The 19,366-nt window shown below is 42.5% G+C and overlaps 1 protein-coding gene across 1 annotated transcript in view; it reads right to left on the minus strand.

Annotated features, from left to right (window-relative positions):
• Positions 1-407: 407 nt before the first annotated feature.
• Positions 408-19,366, minus strand: part of LOC124869526 (phospholipid phosphatase-related protein type 4-like) — a 64,176-nt gene continuing 45,217 nt past the window's right edge. The window contains exons 7-11 of the mRNA XM_047367415.1: positions 12,393-12,528; positions 7,673-7,901; positions 6,588-7,200; positions 2,434-2,572; positions 408-2,094 (exon numbers count right to left, since the gene is read on the minus strand). Of these exons, the coding sequence (XP_047223371.1) occupies positions 1,190-2,094; positions 2,434-2,572; positions 6,588-7,200; positions 7,673-7,901; positions 12,393-12,528 (2,022 nt within the window). The 3' untranslated portion in view covers positions 408-1,189. The remainder of the gene's footprint in view (positions 2,095-2,433; positions 2,573-6,587; positions 7,201-7,672; positions 7,902-12,392; positions 12,529-19,366) is intronic.

Consider the following 19,366-nt stretch of genomic DNA (forward strand, 5'->3'; position numbering starts at 1 on the left):
AATAGCGATTGATCTTAGATTTTGATCAGGCATTGAGCAAGGTTATGGAATGATAAAGACTAAAAAAACATTTCATTATCTGTAATAATATGTCCCCTAAACTATATATAGATTTTTACAATAAAAATGTGTTATAGTAAGTTGTAATATGTTCAAAATAGATCTTTCTAAATTGTAAAGTGCAGTTTGTAACTCTCTGTCTTGTGAAATTCTACTTTTTGATCCAGATACGGAGTAAATTGTAAAATTGCTGTTGCAGCATTGGGTCCTACTTGAAATAATGCAGAATGTGTAATCTTTGGCCTTTAGTGTTGTTTCTGTGGGCTTCGATCATTCATACTTCACATGCCAAAGCACCGACAACACATCAGGATCAATTAAATACTGCACAAAACTAAAACGTTGCATTTAAAGGAAAAAAAGACAACATTTTTTATTATATATTTAACACAATATGTAACTAATGATATTGATCTTTGCCGCCACAAACACAATACCACAGTCACCTATAATATACTGCTCTGACTGGACTCAGCACTGTGCCCACTCACACTTAAGATTAGGGGTTTATTTCCTTCAGAGTTGTGACCTGACATTATATACAAAAACATCACAGGGATGGTCCTAGAATGTAAATATCTGTCTAAGATCATGTGTAAACTCTGTAAAGTTCCCATGTTGTTGGTTTATTTAGTGACAGTATAAAACTGAGAAATCTCTAAATGATAATTTCTTAATCCAATCGTCATTGATCTTGCAGGTAGAGGATAGCAGGTTGAGATTAAATGTATCCTTGTGGTCATGTTCCCTCAAAGATTACCATCTCTCTTTATGAGATGAGTGAGGTGGTCCTCAGTTTATTTAGCCCATTGTCCATGTGCCTATGAAGCAATTGTTTCAAATGAGTTATCCAGCCTTTCCAATAGGCTTTGATTTAAAAAAATCTAAATTTAAATCATAACAAAAATAATGAAAAAATTCACTCAAACTGTTACACATAGAGCCCAGGCCCTAAACTTCACAACTTTTGGTGTTAGTCGGAACAAATAGCTGGCTGAATTTTCACTGCTGTGGGAGAATAAATAATTTCCACCATTTCCCTGTGAGTTGATCCTGGAGGGTGGATAGATATACCTCCACATTCCTCCAAATAAATAAATTTTTTAAAACATGGGTACAGACGGATGACTCATTCCTTATAGGCCAGCCCCAAAGTAGGAGGTGGAGTGTGAGTGAGGAGGGGGCGGGGCAGAGTAGGGGGAGGAGTTGGGTTTGGACGGCCAAACACGGCCTGCATCTGCCTGTTAGGGAAGTTAGGTTGGATTGGATTTTCTTGAAAATTTCGAAGGTTTTCATGGAAACGGCTGCTGCTCTCGTTCTCAAGGCGATTGCTGTCATCACTGGGGCGATGATTGTTGTAGAGATCCGGGGTGGGCCCTCGGTCTTGGACATGGACGATGTTGGCACTGCCCTTTCTTCTAAGAGTGGACTCACGGCTGGATGAGGCTACCGACTGGCAGTCTGAACCTCCGTCACTGCTTGCAGCTGTAGCTTCCACTGGTGTGACCCTAATAGTAGTGACTGCTTGGGGGTAAGGGTGGAAGGGAGGAGCAAAAGTGACTGTGGAAGGGAAAGACATGTTGGAATTGGTAGAGCTGGGGTTAAAATTAGGATGAGCATTGTTAAAGCTTGGATTATTAGGATTGCTGGGATTAAAATTGAGGTGCTGGTAATTGTTAGGATTATTTGGGTGTTGGGGTTGCAAAGGGTGCACCACACGTGGATGATTGGTGTATATGCCTCCTCCCCCGCCTCCCCCGACGTCCCCTCCACCTTCGCTCTCTGATTCAGTCCCTGTCACACTCCTCCTTCCATCCACTGAGCCGCCATCCCTCAGAGAATCACAGCTGTCTGTGTGTCTGTTGAGGTCATTGAGGGCAAAAGTTGACTGTCGCAGGGATGCTCTTTGTTCGGGCGGTTTCCATCGCCATGAGCCACTGCCATCTATACTTGGAGGTTTCACCACAGGTCTTTGTCTGGATTCTGGGTGAGCTTCTACACGAACTATACTGCCAGTTCTTTCCAAACCACCTCCTAAAAATATAAGCCAAGGAAATTATGATCTATTGTAAACATAAACAACAGAGCAGGTGGCATAAAACTGTCTGAAATGCATTTTTTGGCTCTATCTTTTCACATCTATATGCTTTTAAAGACTACTAAAAACAGGAAATATTTTAACATAATTTCGCAAAGATTTATAGTGAATATTACTATAGTCAAAATAACTTTTTAAATTGATAATTTCTTTCTCCATTTAAACAGGCAAAACAGCCTCTCACCAACTATATTTGCCCCCTTTAGACCTTATGCAATAAATCTTGGTGTTATACACCGCCAGAGAATAGTGTACAAGTAGTATACAATACAGACCTCCACCAATGCCGATTGCCCCAGTGGTAGAAGCTGGTGGAGATGGATCTTGGTCTGCCAGTGCTCTGTACCGAATAGAACCACCATCTTCAGACCGAGGGGAGTGAAGGAGACCTTGTTGTTTGGATAAGGCTATGACCTAGAAAAAGAAAAATACACAATAAATAAAGACCAATTTGAAACTCCGCAAATGAATAAGCGTCATGAACAGTGGATGATTAACTGGTGCAATTGATTGACTACTTCATTATCTTGGTGTATTAAAATCGTATCAGCAACATTCTCTGTATTTTAGAAATAGAACAGTCAGGGCATTATTAATTGTAGAAACCTCTGTTTAGTTATTTTATTAATTTTATCTTTGTATGAACAGGATGATCACTGAATGTGACTCTGGTTTGGTTTTAGGGCTGAAATGATTCTTCGAATAACTCAAGTACCTCGATTTATAAAATTCCTGGAGGCAAATTATCTGCCTTGAGGCTTCGTTAAATTATTTTTCACTATTCAGCGCAATGTGTTCCACACGAATAGGTTGCGCATTTCTCTCACTTCCACCAATGAACTGTTGACCAGAGCTGATGCATTGGCGCTAAGGGATATCAGCGGCTATGGAGGAAGAAGGCGAGGGGAAAGACGTGCCGCCAAGAAAGAGGCTGAAAGCGTCTCTTTCTTGTGAGATCAATTTAAACTAAACAGAAAGAAAACACAGTGCAGTGCGTGTACTGCAAAATGGATTTGGCATATCATAAGAGCGCGTCCTTGATGCTGCAACACCTCAGCAGTAAACATCTGCTGCATATACACTGCTCAAGAAAATATACACTTAAACTGTCAGGATTAGTGCAACGGAGGACCCGGAATGCAGTCAAGCAGGCAGCATGACGGTAGGAGAAAAAGATTTAATGAACAAAAAAACAAAAACTCACTCACAGGAGGAGGAAGGAACTAAAACAATAAACAGGCTGGCGAGATAAGCATGGCATGATCCAAAAAACAAGGTGACATGATCTGAAAATGATTCTGCAAGGAATGAACTGAACAGAAGTGTTTTTATGGAGCGTGAACCAGGTGAAGCAAGGAGACAGATTAGCTAAGTGCAGGTGAACCGAATAAAGTTAATTGACAGAAGAAAACAAAACGTGGCTAGAGCAGAACGGAAATCAAGGATACAAACTAATAGAATTATAACTAGAAAAACATGAAACTAAAGCATAACTGGATCCAAAAAACCTAACTTAACAAAACATGAACAAGAAGATAAAAACTAAAACATGACCAGAAGCATAATTCAAAATCTATCAAGAATAATAATAATAATAATAGTAATAATAAGAAGAAGAAGAACACAAGAAGGGGGACCAGAGGGTGCGTTCCAACTACAGGGGCATCACAATCCTCAGCCTCCCTGGTAAGGCCTACTCCAGGGTATTGGAGAGGAGAGTCCGGCCGACAGTCGAACCTCGGCTTCAGGAGGAGCAGTGTGGTTTTCGTCCCAGCCGTGGAACACTGGACCAGCTCTATACCCTCTACAGGGTTCATGGGAGTTTGCCCAACTGTTCCACATGTGCTTTGTGGACCTGGAGAATGCATTTGAACGTATCGCTCGTGGTGCCCTGTGGGGGGTGCTCCAGGAGAACGGAGTTGGGGGCCCTTTATTAGGGGCCATCCAGTCTCTGTACAAGCGGAGCAGCAGTTTGGTTCGCATTGCCGGCACTAAGTCGGACCTGTTCCCGGTGCATGTTGGACTCCGGCAGGGCTGCCCTTTGTCACCGGTCCTGTTCATAACTTTTATGGACAGGATTTCTAGGCGCAGCCAAGGGCCGGAGGGGGTCTGGTTTGGGGACGAGAGGATTTCGTCTCTTCTTTTTGCAGATGACGTGGTCCTGCTGGCCCCCTCTAGCCAAGACCTACAGCATGTGCTGGGGCGGTTCACAGCTGAGTGTGAAGCGGCTGGGATGAAGATCAGCTCCTCCAAGTCCGAGGCCATGGTACTCGACTGGAAAAGAATGGCTTGCCTTCTTCAGGTTGGAGGGGAGCTCCTGCTTCAAGTGGAGGAGTTTAAGTATCTCGGGGTCTTGTTCATGAGTGAGGGGAGAATGGAGCAGGAGATTGACCAACAGATTGGTGTGGCTGCTGCTATAATGAGAACATTGTACCGGTCTGTTGTGGTGAAGAGAGAGCTGAGCCGAAAAGCGAAGCTTTCTATTTCCCGGTTGGTCTATGTTCCTACCCTCACCTATGGGCCTGAACATTTGGGTCATGAGCGAAAGAACAAGATCCCGGATACAAGCAGAAGAAATTAACTTCCTCCGCAGGGTGGCTGGGTGGTCCTTTTGAGAAAGGGTGCAGAGCTTGGCCATCCAGGAGGAGCTCGGAGTAGAGCCGCTGTCCCTCCGCATTGAGAGGAGTCAGTTGAGGTGGCTCGGGCATCTGTTTCGGATGTCTCCTAAACGCCTCTCCCAGGAGGTTTTCCAGGCATGTTCCAGCAGGAGGAGGACCCTGGGAAGGCCCAGGAAACGCTCGAGGGATTAATTCTCTCGGCTGGTCTTTGAACGCCTTGGGCTTCCCCCGGAGGAGCTGGATGAGGTAAGGAAGTCTGGGCATCTCTACTAAGTATGCTGCCGCCGCTACCTCATCCGGAATAAAGTGGAAGGCGACGAGTACGAGTATAATTAAATGGGAAAGCTCTTAACTATATGATAGTTGGATAAATAGAAACATGAATAAAGATGAGTTTGTGATGTTTTTTATGGAATGAGGAATTTGTGTTGTTTTAATCCTGTATTTGTGTTTAACAGCTTTAAATCAAGCGTTTGCTGCGTTATAAATAAGAATGGAAATTAGCACCTGGCTTAATCTGGTCCTTATGACTTGTACATGCTCTCTGAAGAATAAATTAGCAGATTTCTGCACACTGACATAGGATTGTTCTGTTGCATCCATGTGGTTTGATGCAGTGGGGTTAAACGAATTTTGTTATTACCGTCCTTAGTTTAGAAACATGAAGGATCGTGTGTTTCCCTAAGCAGTGAAGTGTGTCTGTAAGTAAGCACTTGAGTGTCACAGAAATGGTGTGTTGTTGTGGAGGACCGAAATGCAGACAAAAGGGAGACAGATGTGAAGCAGTGAAAAACAAAGATGTTTAACGATGCAATTAAAAAACTTTCAAAACCAAAATTCAAGGTCCTAAAATCCAAAAACGTGAACTGAAGATCATGAAACTAAACAAATCCAAAAAAAACAAACACAGAATAAGGAGGGAAGACGATGGAGTGCAGGGTTATACAGAGCAAATCAGAGCAGTATCGAGCAAATGAACCAGCAGTGACCAAAGAACTAAAGGGTGAGGAGAAATTACTGATGAGTGGAACATGAAACAGATAAAACTAATGAGCAGAGTGGAAGCAGCTGAAGAGCTGAGAGAGGACAGAGACAGAGAATGAATTACAGAACAGGAACTAAAAACAGACCAGAAAATAATAAATAGTACATAAACAGAATACATCTTGATACAAGAAAGACTAAAAACCAACAGAAGACTGGGAAACTCAGGAACCGTAAGAAAACAGGAAGAAACACAGAACACAGAACAAAAGGACCAGGCAAACTAACCAAAATACAAAAGGATTCTACTGATTAGGAAACAAAGTCAACTTGAAATTAAGCCTTAACTAACCAAACACAATGACATTTAGGAGTACCTCATATAGTAGAATAGATGGTCACTCCTGCCTAATTGATTCCTTCACACTCTTCAAACTTTTACCTTTGTCTCCTCTTTGTAACTGTTTGAAACTGCTGTATAAAACTGTCAATTCTCTGCTTCACATCCACAATGGCACCAACTCCCCATGGATATCTGAACTTAGATTTGCTATGCGCAGGGGGACGGACAACAGTTTTGAACTAAACCTGAACACATGCAGCATGCACCAATTCAACATGCACTGGATTAATTGGACCTTAAGCTGCTCGTAGATCTCCAAAGATAAACATCTACTCTGTCACATTTTGTAAAAATTAAGCAGAAATAGGTTTGATGTAGAGCATATTAGGCATTGTTCAAGAAACAAAAACATCAGCAAATGAACAAATCACTAAATTAAGTTATTAACAAAAGTCTGTAGACAGAAAAAATAATAATTTTTAACCTGCATTAGACGAGGCTGTCCTCCAGCACTGAGGGGTCTGCAAGGAAGGGTGGTCTTCTCAGCCACTCTAAGCCATTTTTCTCTTACTGATCCACCACCGTCCATCATGCTGTCCTCCGATTCACTCTCCTGATCCTTGCTGTTAGGATTTTCCTCCTCAGGAATGTGAACCAGCTGGGAGGATCCAGGGCGAGGTTGGATGGAAACTCTGGCCCCACCAGCCATTCCGGTGCTGCCATTATGTGCCAGGTGATTATGATTGCTAATAGGGACGGAGCTTGCTGCGAGCTTCATGTACTGCGCCGGGATGTGGGCCCCAGCACGCATCTCCACTTCCTGGCCTGAAGATGAAGGCATGTGGGCTCCAGACCGTAGCTCAGCCTCCAGGCCCATGGCGGATGGCTCGGAGGAGCAACGGAATTCCATGTTCCTCTGGGGAGAAGAAGGAAGTGGCCTTATTCCATCCATCACCTGCATTGATAGCTTCCTGTTATCATTCTTGTTCTTCCATTGGCTGAGCAGCTGTTTGGATCGGGCGGAGTCCATGGAGGTGTGGATGGAGGCATGGCGCCGTGGAATACGACCCTCCTCTGCTGAAGTTCCTCCATGAGATCTGTAGGACGATAACATAAAATACACACAAAAAAAGACTGTGGAAAAGGTCACTTGTGTATGCACATGTTTCCTGATGACCATAGAGGTCATCAGTCTGTCACCTAAGGCACAACTTGTTCTTATTTATTTCTCAGAATATGTAAAAAATAATCTAAATCTTTTAATGTATCTAAAAGATATATAGAAAAAGGAACTTTGAAAGACCCTCTGAAAGGCCAGAGAACTAATGATCAAGACCACCGTAAAAGAGAGACTAAAGTACTTAGCGGTTTAAACCTTTTGCCCAGTGCTGTATTGATGAAACTCACTCTTGCCAAGAAATCATTTAATTTCTGAGAAGACAACAATAACAGAAAATAAAATAGATTACATTTATAAATTTACTGGAATCATCAACACAGGTGACACACTAAATCTGTTTGGACCAAGTCTGGTTGGTCTGAACTGTGGATATTAGAACAGACCGTTACCTTGGTAGTGTGCTGCTGCTGAAAGTCATCATGTTGTCACGGTTTCCAGGTGGACTGCACTGAGTGATCACCTCCACATCAGCGCTGGCTCTCTTCAGATTGCTCATAGATGGCTCTCGATAAGAGGAGCTACGCGTTAGGATCGGTACTGGATGGTCAGCGGCCAATGTATGGGAGGATGTTCTTGTAATGATAGACTTTGGTGGGCTGGGGACCAGGGTGTGGTGGCCTATCAAAAGACAACAACAAGCAATTAAATGTTTACTGCTGGGTTAAATCTGAGGTGGTTAGAACATCTAATTAGAATGCAAATTTAATTCAGTAATCACACCTGGTTCACATGAAGGCTGTTGCAATTTCCAAAGCTTTAATACTGGTTGTCTTTATTAATAATTAGCTGTGGGTCAACCAAAACTTGATATATTTTTTTGATCTGTTTCTGGAGAGTAAATAGCTCTAAATGGTCAAGGAAAGATACATTTTGAGGCTAAAAAATACCATACCCAGAGATACAGTGGGGAGAACAAGTATTTGTAACACTGCCAATTTTGCAGGTTTTCCCAACTGCAAAACATGTAGAAGTCTTTAATTTTTATCATAGGTTCTCTTCAACAGTGAGTGACAGAATCTAAAACAAAAATCCAAAAAAGAGTTATTTTTAAGTAATTCATTTGCATTTTATTGCATGACATAAGTGTTAGGTATTATTTAGTCAACTCAGAGGCAAGAACGATACAGTCAATTTACTTGAAAGGGTAGCTCTGCAGTACAGACTACAAAGTGTTGGCACCCCTGTCTCTTTATTTATACATGGTGGTTCACACACAGTTCAACAAACATTCAGGGGGTGTGTTTGTGTGTGTGTGGTCAGAAAGGTTAGGGTTCATGTGTCTTGATTTTAAACAGAGAGGGAGTGATGACTCGGTACCAGTCCCTAGATGTTGCTGATAAAAGCATAACTCATTCCTCTACCCATCTCCCTTTCTGTGACATGTAAGGAGGAAAAAGCACTTAGAGCAGACATGAGTGATAAACAATACAAAAGTTTTCAAACCCTAACAATAAGTATTTGATGCAACACAAAAACAAAATTTAATATTTGGTACAGAAACCTTTTTTTGCAATTACAAATATTAGACGTATCCTGTAGTTTGTGACGGAGTTCGCACACCCTGAAGTAGGGATTTTGGACCACTCCTCCATACAGATTTTCTCCAGATCCTTCAGGTTTCAGGGCTGTCATTGGGCAATATGGACTTTCAGCTCCCTCCAAAGATTTCTGATTGGGTTCAGGTCTGGAGACTGGCTAGGCCACTCCAGGACCTTGAGATGCTTCTTACAGAGCCACTCCTTAGTTGCCCTGGCTGTGTGCTTCGGGTTGCTGTCATGCAGGAAAACATGCACTGGCTTGAGCGGGGGAACTTATGTGTGCTGCAGAATTTAAATCCATGGCAGCGTAGTGTGTTACTAATGGTCTTCTTTGAGACTGTGACCCATTTCTCTTCTTGTCATTGACTAGGTCCTGCTGGGTAGTTCTAGGCTGATCCCTCACCTTCCTCATGAACATTGATGCCCCACGAGGTGAGATCTTGCATGGAGCCCCAGATCGAGGGAGAATGACCGTCATCTTGAACTTCTTCCATGTTCTTATAATTGCACCAACAGTTGTTGCCTTCTCACTAAGCTGCTTGGCTATTTTCCTGTAGCCCATCCCAGCCTTGTGCAGGTCTACTATTTTATCCCTGATGTCCTCACACAGCTCTCTGGTCTTGGTCATTGTGGAGAGGTTGGAGTTTGTTTGATTGAGTGTGTGGACAAGTGTCTTTTATACAGATAACGATTTCAAACAAGCACAGTTAATACAGGTAATGAGTGGAGAACAGGAGGGCTTCTTAAAGAAGAACTTATACTTATCAAACACTTATGTCATGTAATAAAACGCTAATTAATTACTTAAAAATCATACAATGTGATTATCTGGATTTTTGTTTTAGATTCCGTCACTCAAAGTTGAAGAGTACCTATGATAGAAATTAAAGACTCGAAAAATCGGTAGTGCATTAAATACTTGTTCTCCCCACCTTAACGTTGTGGAGGGGTTTGAGTGCTCGAATGATCCCAGAGGGTATGTTGTCCGGATCTTAAATGCTCCTGCCAGGGTCGCCCATGCAAACAGACTCTGGGTGAGCTTGTGCTGAAGGTCGAGAGATATCGGCCAGAAATAGTCGGGCTCACTTCCATGCACTGTGTAGGCTCTGGAACCCAGCTCATTGAGAGAGGTTGGACTATCTGGAGTGGCCAGTGGGGAGAGGCGGTGCCCCTGTCAGGGACTTATTTTACTGGGGTACGTCAATGCCTAGATGAGAACTGACACCTGCAGGGGTGTGATTGGGAAGAATGACCTCCCTGATCTGAATGCGAGTGGTGTTTCGTTATTGGACTTCTGTGACCATGGAGGTATGGTAGGATACCATGTTCAAGCATAAGAGTGCTCATCATTTGCACCGGACACCCTGCACCACATGTCTTGGACACTCGGGTGAAGAGAGGCACTAAGATGTCCACCGATCAGCGCCTGCTGGTGAGTTGGATCCACTGGAAGAGGAGGACACTGGACAGACTTGGCAGGCCCAAGCGTATAGTAAGGGTCTGCTGGGAATGTCTGGAGGATGCTCTTGATCAGGGATGTATTCAACTCCCACCTCCGGGAGAGCTTTTTCGGATCCCTAGGGAGGCTAGGGACATAAAGCCTAAGCAAACCATGTTCTCTACTTCTATTGCCAATGCACACTCCCGTCGCTGTGGCCCTAACATTTACGGGAATCCCTGAACCCATTGGTGGACACCAACAGTAAGAGATGCTGTCAAGCTAAAACAATTACTCCTATTGAGCCTGGCTGGCTTGTGGGACTCCTGAGGCTGCTGTCGGGTACTGTGAGGCCAAGCGTGCCACAGCTCAGGGAGGTAGCAGAGACAAATACTTGGACCTGGGAGGAGTTTGGTGAGGCCATGGAGAAAGACTGTCGGTCAACCTCAAAACAATTCTGGCAAACCATCGAGCCCCTCAGGAGAGTGAAGCAAAACATCGCCAACACTTTACAGTGGGGATGAGGAGCTGCTGACCTCGACAGGGAACATTATCAGGCAGTGGAAGGAGTACTTTGAGGATCTGCTCAATGAGTCACATCTTCCCTAGTGGAAGCAGAGGACTTGGAGTTGGACTAGTTCATCACCCAGACCAAGTGGAGAAGTTTCAGTGTAGCAAGTTATTTATTTGCGTCTTATGGTAGGGCTATGCCACCTGCTGGCATAATTACATACCAGCATTTGGCTAAAATCCACAGATATGGTGATGTGTCCTATTTAAGTGTACTTCAATGTGAAATGTCCAATATGTGTTAAAAGTATTATTTAACCCATGTCAAGGGGTGCGCCGCAAGGTGGCACTCCCAGTGTGCCTTACCCGGCAGGTAGCAGAAAGCTGAACGCATTACACAAACATGACTCTGTTTTATCTTTCTGAAGAGTCCAATTCTTTCTCTTGTAAACCACGCTGGACTAGGAAAATGCAAACAGTTAATTTAAGAGTCTAAAAACTGTACAAGAAAAAGCACAGTGACGTTATACAAACCATTAATATGGAGCTAAACTTGCTAACTGCTAATAAAGGATGCGAAATACATTTTAGAATATTCTGTAATCATGTTGTCTTTTTTTAAATATTAGTGAAACGTGGATTAACTCAAAGTCATGTAACAGACTGTTCTCCCTCTCACACAGTGTGACACCACCTCTGTCATATATAAATTACTAATGACTGATTACAGAGAGGCTCCTCGAAGCTCTTGTATAGTTCAAATAAACCAACAAGTTCAGTGACTCAACCCTGGAAGATATTTAGTTGTAGGAGATCATCTTATACTGACAGTATGAGTATACAGACTGCTGAGGACTGTAAGTGTGAATTCATTAGACATTCAACTATAGACAAATGCCCCTTTTCCATGGGCTCTACTTTGGCTTGCTTCACTCCACTCAGCCCATTTGGTGACCGTTTTCATTACTGGCTTTTCCGTCCCGGGACTGGCTTTCTTGGTATCTGCTCATCAGCAGGTCAAATCAGGGGTGAGCAGGGTTGAAATCTGACATGAACAAACAGCTGTTCACTTATTGGCAGCCGTATGTGAGAGGCATGAGAAAGTGTTCGCTAAATATTAGGGACCACAATAGCCTGATCAGGTCAACATGAAAGCTGTGGCTGTGGTTCGAAATTACCATTGGATGAGATGATGTTTGACGGTGAGAGTTTATTTTACTTTGCATGTTTGTACTTGAAACTTATCTGTTTAGTAGATTCACATCAAACCATAAGACAGTAAGGGTTAATAGCAACACAGAGCACGACGCTGGCGGCTGGAGGTGGGGCTTAAAGCCATAACTCCAGCTGTCAGTGCGTCAATGGAAACAGCTTTCGTGTGGAGTAGAGCAAGATTGAGCGGCGTGGAGCCACACGGTGCTGAAACAGTGAATGGTGAAGATGCAAATCTCTGCTCTGAGTTCTAGGTTTGTTAAAAGTGGCTTTTGTTGAGGCCCAGAACCTGGATTAAGAAACATATTGTATCTTCTATTGTTATGATTAGAGAAATATAGCCTCCATTTAAAGAAGTATTGTTAACCTTATTGTGTGAATAATGAAGTGTTCATGCAGGCAGGATTTTACCTTGATGGCTGTTGCTAACTGTTGATTGGCTGACATTGGGGAGAGAAGAGAGAGGCGGCTCTCTAAGAATGGGAGGATTCAATCGACTTCTGGAGCGATCTTGACTTGGCTTGAAGTTACTTACTGCGTATACACCCTGCATACACAAAATACATGCAGAATAGGACCAAGGAAAGCAGCAAAAATAGAGCTGTGGCTTGACTTTGTATATCTTATGTTTATTTATGTCATAAAACAAGTCTGCAGAGTCAAAGAAATCATTGTAATAACGAGAAACCAATCAAGACTCAATAGGTTTCACTTCAACAGTTTATTTTATTTTGTAGCCTAAGTCGCAGAGTCCTGTATTTTGCAAAAACTGCTAAGAGTGCATACAATTTTGCTAAACATCCCTCAACTTCTATCACACACATATGAACTTGAGTCTTGTGCAACAATAGGTTTGGTTAGTTTTTTTTGTTGCAATTATTAGAAATTATATTTGATAATTATTAACGATGTTTGAATGTTTAATTTTTGCCAGACAATGTATGTCAGGGATTTTCTTGTGAATACCAGCCCAATGTGGTAGTTTTATAGAACAATCCATGGAAAAGGGAATTCAAGCTCTGTCATTCTCAAACAGCAAGGCCCACACACATACAAACACATAACACCTTTCAAAATATAATAATTTATTTACAAATTATTCAATTTGAAGAAGCTCTGCAAGGTTGCTTTGAGGCTACAGACTGGGACGCACTGTGCCAGCCACATGGAGAGGACATCAATATCATGACTGAGTGTGACCGACTATATAAACTTCTGTGTGGATAACATCATCCCTACCAGAACCGTGAGATGCTTCCCCAATAACAAACCTTGGATCACCAGTGACCTGAAGGACCTGCTTAACAAGAAAAAAAGAGCCTCCTGTCTTGTTCTGGTACCAAAGAAAACTCACCCATCAGTCCTCAATGACTATAGACCTGTTGCCCTGACATCTCACATCATGAAGGTCCTAGAGAGACTCCTGTTGGCCCACCTGAGTAAGCAAACAATGCACCATCAGGACCCCCTTCAGTTTGCTTATTGCTGTGGAGTTGGAGTTGAAGATGCCATCATACACCTGCTTCAATAAACCCACTGTCATCTGGACAAAGCCAGCAGCACTGTGAATATCATGTTCTTTGATTTCTCCAACCTGAGTTGCTTTGTCAGAAACTCCAGAAGACTCAGGTGGAGGCCTCAACAATCTCCTGGATTAAAGACTATCTGACAAACAGACCACAGTTTGTGAGACTGAAGGGTTGTGAGTCTAACCAGGTAGTCAGCAGCACAGGAGCACCACAGGGGCCTGTACTCTCACCATTCCTTTTCACTCTGTACACCTCAGACTTCCAGTACAAGACAGACTCCTGTCCTCTGCAGAAATACTCAGATGATTCTGCAGTCGTGGGGTGGATCAGAGATGGACAAGAAGCTGAGTACAGGAACGTGGTGGACCGCTTTGTGGCATGGTGTGGAAACAATCATCTCATTTTGAACGTGACTAAAACAAAGGAGATGATTGTAGATTTTAAGAGAAACAGGAATAAGTCAAAAACTATTTCTATCATGGGAGAAGAAGTGGAGGTGGTGGAGGAGTATAAATACCTTGGTGTTCACCTGGACAACAGACTAGAGTGGAGATGCAACTGTGAAGCCATCTACAAGAAGGGACAGAGCAGACTGTTCTTCTTGAGGAATCTTAGGTCCTTTGGTGTTTGCAGCAAGATGCTGCATATCTTCTATAAGTCTGTTGTGGAAAGTGTGATCTCTTCTACCATCATCTGCTGGGGAAGCAGCATCAGAGCCAGGGACTTAAAAACGCTCAACAAGCTGATAAAGAAGGCTGGCTCTGTTCTGGGGACTCCTCTGGAACCTCTGGAGATCATTGTGGAAAGACGGATTCTTCATAAAATGAAGAACATTATGAAGAACCCTGAGCATCCTCTTCATGAGACTGTCCTACAACAACAGAGTGTCTTCAGTCAGAGGCTTCTTCAGATCTGCTGTAAGATGGAGCGCTACAGGAGATCCTTCCTGCCCACAGCCATCAGCATCTACAACGGCTTTTTGAGGAAATCTTCATAATATGAGCTATAACAACATTTAATTTCCCTTTGGGATTAATAAAGTATTTTTGAATTGAACTGAATAACACCTTCCTGGAGGTAGGCATAGGCCGAGATACTATCGCCATTGACTTTATGTTGTCGTTCTATAAATGATTCACTTAGCCCAGTCTTTCCATGTTTAACCCTGTCTCTCTCCTTAGCTGAGCTGTATATGCTCTCTTTCAACCTATAGACTTGAAAACTAGCTCAGAGCTTATGTCTTTAGCTGTGTTTCTCCACTAGATGAAGCCACCGAAGGAGCTGCCGCTGTCTTTAACTTTTTACTTTTCTAACATAGAAAGTACTTTTGGATCAGTGCTTCTGTGATTTTGTGTGTATTTCAAACCCCTAGTCGGTCGTGGCAGATGAGCCTCGTTCTGCTGGAAGTTTCTTACTGTTAAAGGTGAGTTTTGCCTTGCACTGTCGCAACATGCATGCTTGGTATGAAAGATTGCTGGAAAGTCAATGACACAAAGGGAAATGACTGTCCACTGTTGCTACATGCTCATCCAGGAGGATGAAACACTGAAAGTCAGTGACCCAATACAATGTGCATCAGGTTTTTTTAGATAGAAAACTTTTCCACCAATTTGAATAATAAACTGATCTTGACTGCACTGTTGAAAGCTAGGATCAATTTGGAATGTATGACTTGGAATCTATGTGTATGATTAAATTAAATTTCCTTTTGTTTTCATAAAGTGCATTGAGACAATGTGCTGTGAAGTGGTGCTAAATAAATAAAATGAATTGAAACAGAACTGAATAGAAGCAGTCTGCAAGCCAAGCTGCTGGATTTTATATACCTGCACAGGGAGCTGGTTGGGTACCTAAATTCAATGTTTTGGAGAGTTGACCCAGTATATCTAGGAATACAGTGTATCTCAAACCTATAGGAAAGCAGAGAATAAAATTAACACAAATGGTTCTTCTAAATATACAATTTTAGACTTTAAACAGTATATATATTATGTATATTTCCTTTAAATTAGGCCAAATTCTGTTTCTGCATCATCTGATGAAGATTTCCTCAACATGACCTTGCATATCTGTTGGCAGAGCTTCATCCTGCAGGAGAAACCAGAACAAAAATGTGGGAAGCTAAAGAGGGATGCGTTAGAATGTGTTGACGTGTCAGTGCTACAGCAGAGTCTGAAAGTGTATACTGGCAGTGTCTAAAGCAAGGAGTGGGTTGAGGGGTGATGGTGTGTAGGAGGTATTATACTATATGAGTATCAACCAACCAGTTTCCACATATCAGTATTTCCTCTCAGTCCTTAAAGTATCTTGGCTGTAAGAATTTTACATCTAAACAACATGTACCATATGTAATATGAATTTGGCTATTTGTTAAGCAACCGTGGAAAATAGTGGATAATTAAATAAATATTCATCCTTAACTAAATGCTAAATACTATAGTGAAAAATACTATAAAAACCGCTAACCATCTGTTGGTGTAATATCTCAATGCTTAAATGCTCACTATGCTCATAAGGTTTACACTGAATTCCGTCTTTTCCTTTTCCATCATTATACAGGTCCTTCTCAAAATATTAGCATATTGTGATAAAGTTAATTATTTTCCATAATGTAATTATGAAAATTAAACATTCATATATTTTAGATTCATTGCACACTAACTGAAACATTTCAGGTCTTTTATTGTCTTAATACGGATGATTTTGGCATACAGCTAATGAAAACCCAAAATTCCTATCTCACAAAATTAGCATATTTCATCCGACCAATAAAAGACAAGTGTTTTTAATACAAAAAACGTCAACCTTCAAATAATCATGTACAGTTATGTACAGCGTTTTCTGCCACACTTTTTCCTTCCCACAGAGGTGACTTGATACAGCACTCTGGGAACAGCCTATTCGTTCAGAAATGTCTTTCTGTGTCTTACCCTCTTGCTTGAGGGTGTCAATAGTGGCCTTCTGGACAGCAGTCAGGTCGACAGTCTTACCCATGATTGGGGTTTTGAGTGATGAACCAGGCTGGGAGTTTTAAAGGCCTCAGGAATCTTTTGCAGGTGTTTAGAGTTAACTCGTTGATTCAGATGATTAGGTTCATAGCTCGTTTAGAGACCCTTTTAATGATATGCTAATTTTGTGAGATAGGAATTTTGGGTTTTCATGAGCTGTATGCCAAAATCATCCGTATTAAGACAATAAAAGACCTGAAATATTTCAGTTAGTGTGCAATCAATCTAAAATATATGAATGTTAAATTTTCATCATGACATTATGGAAAATAATGAACTTCATCACAATATGCTAATATTTTGAGAAGGACCTGTATGTTCAAATAAATGACATGGCAGGGTTCACCAGTTCTCTTCACTTAGCCACCTGTCTACCAGTCACACAACCCACAACTGCAGAGACCCCTGCAGGTTTCTGCAGATGCCCGAATTCTGGCTGTACTGAAACTCTAAAGTGTTCAGAGTGATAAAGAGAGTGAGAGAACAGGCTGCTCAAATATATGATAACCATTAAATGAGGTGTGCTCATTTAATGGTTATCAATCTCAAATTTGGGATGAAATGATTCCTCGAATGCTTTCAATGACTTGATTCCTAAAAATCCTTGAGACATAACACTGATTTGATGCTTCCTTTACTTTTATATAATTACATACTTTTCAGCAGACACACTTTTCATGGTGGACAGCTAATGCAGTTGAATAGCAAACTTCTTTTCAATTCATGAGTGTTAAGGTTCCACAAGAACTCAGCAAGAACGGACAAACAGTTTTCTCCCAGTCCTACAAGAACAAAGTAACACCATTATGTTCTTGCAGCTCTGGGTTAGAAGTTCTTGCAGTTAATTCTTGACACATCATCTGGGCAGAACTTTTCATTGTGTGGTTTCCAACAATTGTAGTGTGATTGGTTTGAAATTCAAAGTGGACATTGTTACTATTGCAGTAGGAGGGACCCAAGAGGACTTCCTTTGAGTTCTGCAATTTATGTGAAATATGAAATGTCCTGACAACAAAGGAGTTTGTTTTTGATCATGCTACGTTTATTAATAGAACAAATATCTCTGTTCTTGCAGACAATGTATATGTCTAAAGATGTAAGATAATAAGAGAAAAAATTCACGATGTAAATAAATTTTTTTCATTTCAACAACAGTACTCTGTGCTGTGGGTGCTGTTGCTACTTGAAGAAGACTGAAAAGTTAGCCATTTTCAGTTTCACTAGAAATAAACATGTTAGATTTCTAACTCCTGAGGACATGCATTCTCTGGGTAATTCACACAGAACATGTTGTTTACAGTTAAGTAAACAAGTAAAGCTACACACCCCTGTTAAAATGACAGACCTTTGTGATGTAAAAAAAGCACCTTTAGATTCAGTTTCAGCCTTCAGTCACTCAACAGATTTTCTTTCAAATTTAGTTCTAGAGTCTGGCTTGGCCATTTTATATTAATAGTCTTCCAATGAAGTCACTTACTTGTTGATTCAGAGGAATACTTGCGTCTGGGATGGCTGGCTAAGCTGTATCTGTCCTCTTTCATTCTATAGACTGGCTCAGATCTTACGCGTTTAGCTGTGTTTCCCTCATAGATGAAGCCACTGATGTGCTACTTTTTCCATTAACTAATTTTTTTACAATAGAAGGTATTCTTGGATTAGTGGATCTGTGTTTTTTGTGTGTATGCTCTGTCTTCTCCCCTCTTCCTCCTTGTCTCTCCCCTCCTTGAACCGCAAGCTTAACGTGGTGGAGGGGTTTGAGTGCTCAAAAGATCCTAGAGGCTATATTGTCTGGGGCTTAAATGGCCCTGGTAGGGTCTCCCATGGCAAACAGGCTCTAGGTGACGCGTCAGACAAAGAGCGGTTCAAGACATCTTCATGAGGACCACAAAATCAAGGTACATGACGTCGCCCGGTACGGCGGAGCCAGGGTCCCAACCTGGAGCCAGGTCTGGGGTCGGGACTCGTCGGAGAGCGGCAGGTTGCTGGGTTGCTCCTTGCGGGACCCGGCCGGGCCAAGCCTGAAGGAGACACGCAAGGCCATCCCCCAATGGGCCCACCACCTGCAGGGGGAACCATGAGTGCCTGGTGCAAAGAGGATTGGGCAGCGGACAAAGGTGCTGATCCACACACAGCGTGGGCTCTGGAACCCATCTCCTGACAGGGACACTATCCAGCACCTCGACAGTCGGGGTGCTGGATAGTGCCCCTCCCGGGGACTCCATTATTCTGCTGGGGGACTTCAACGCCCACGTGGGAAATGACATAGACACCTGGAGAGGCGTGATCGGGAGGAATGGCCTCCCCGATCTGAATCTGAGTTTATGTTTCGTTATTGGACTTCTGTGCTAGTTACGGATTGTCAATAATGAACACCATGTTCAAGCATAAGGGTGTTCATCAGTGCACTTGGCACCAGGACACCCTAGGCAGGAGGTCGATTAGTGACTTCGTTGTCATGTTGTCAGACCTTCGGCCGCATGTTTTGGACACTCTGGTGAGGAGAGTGGCTGAGCTGTCCACTGATCATCACCTGGTGGTGAGTTGGATCCGCTAGAGGAGGAGAAAGCCGGACAGACTTGGCAGCCCAAGCGCATAGTGAGAGTCTGCTGGCAACGTCTGGCAGAGCCCTCAGCCAGGGATGTATTCAACTCCCATCTCTGGGAGAGCTTTGACCAGATTCCGGAGGATGTTGGAGACATAGAGTCCGAGTGGACCATGATCTCCGTATCTATTGTCAATGCTACTGCCTGTAGCTGTGGCTGTAAGGTCCCTGTCGTGGTGGCAATCCCTGAATCTGGTGGTGGACACCGGCAGTAAGGGACGCTGTCAAGCTGAAGGAGTCCTATCG

This window comes from Girardinichthys multiradiatus, chromosome 6 (genome assembly GCF_021462225.1).
Source record: "Girardinichthys multiradiatus isolate DD_20200921_A chromosome 6, DD_fGirMul_XY1, whole genome shotgun sequence".
Classification (NCBI taxonomy): domain Eukaryota; kingdom Metazoa; phylum Chordata; class Actinopteri; order Cyprinodontiformes; family Goodeidae; genus Girardinichthys; species Girardinichthys multiradiatus.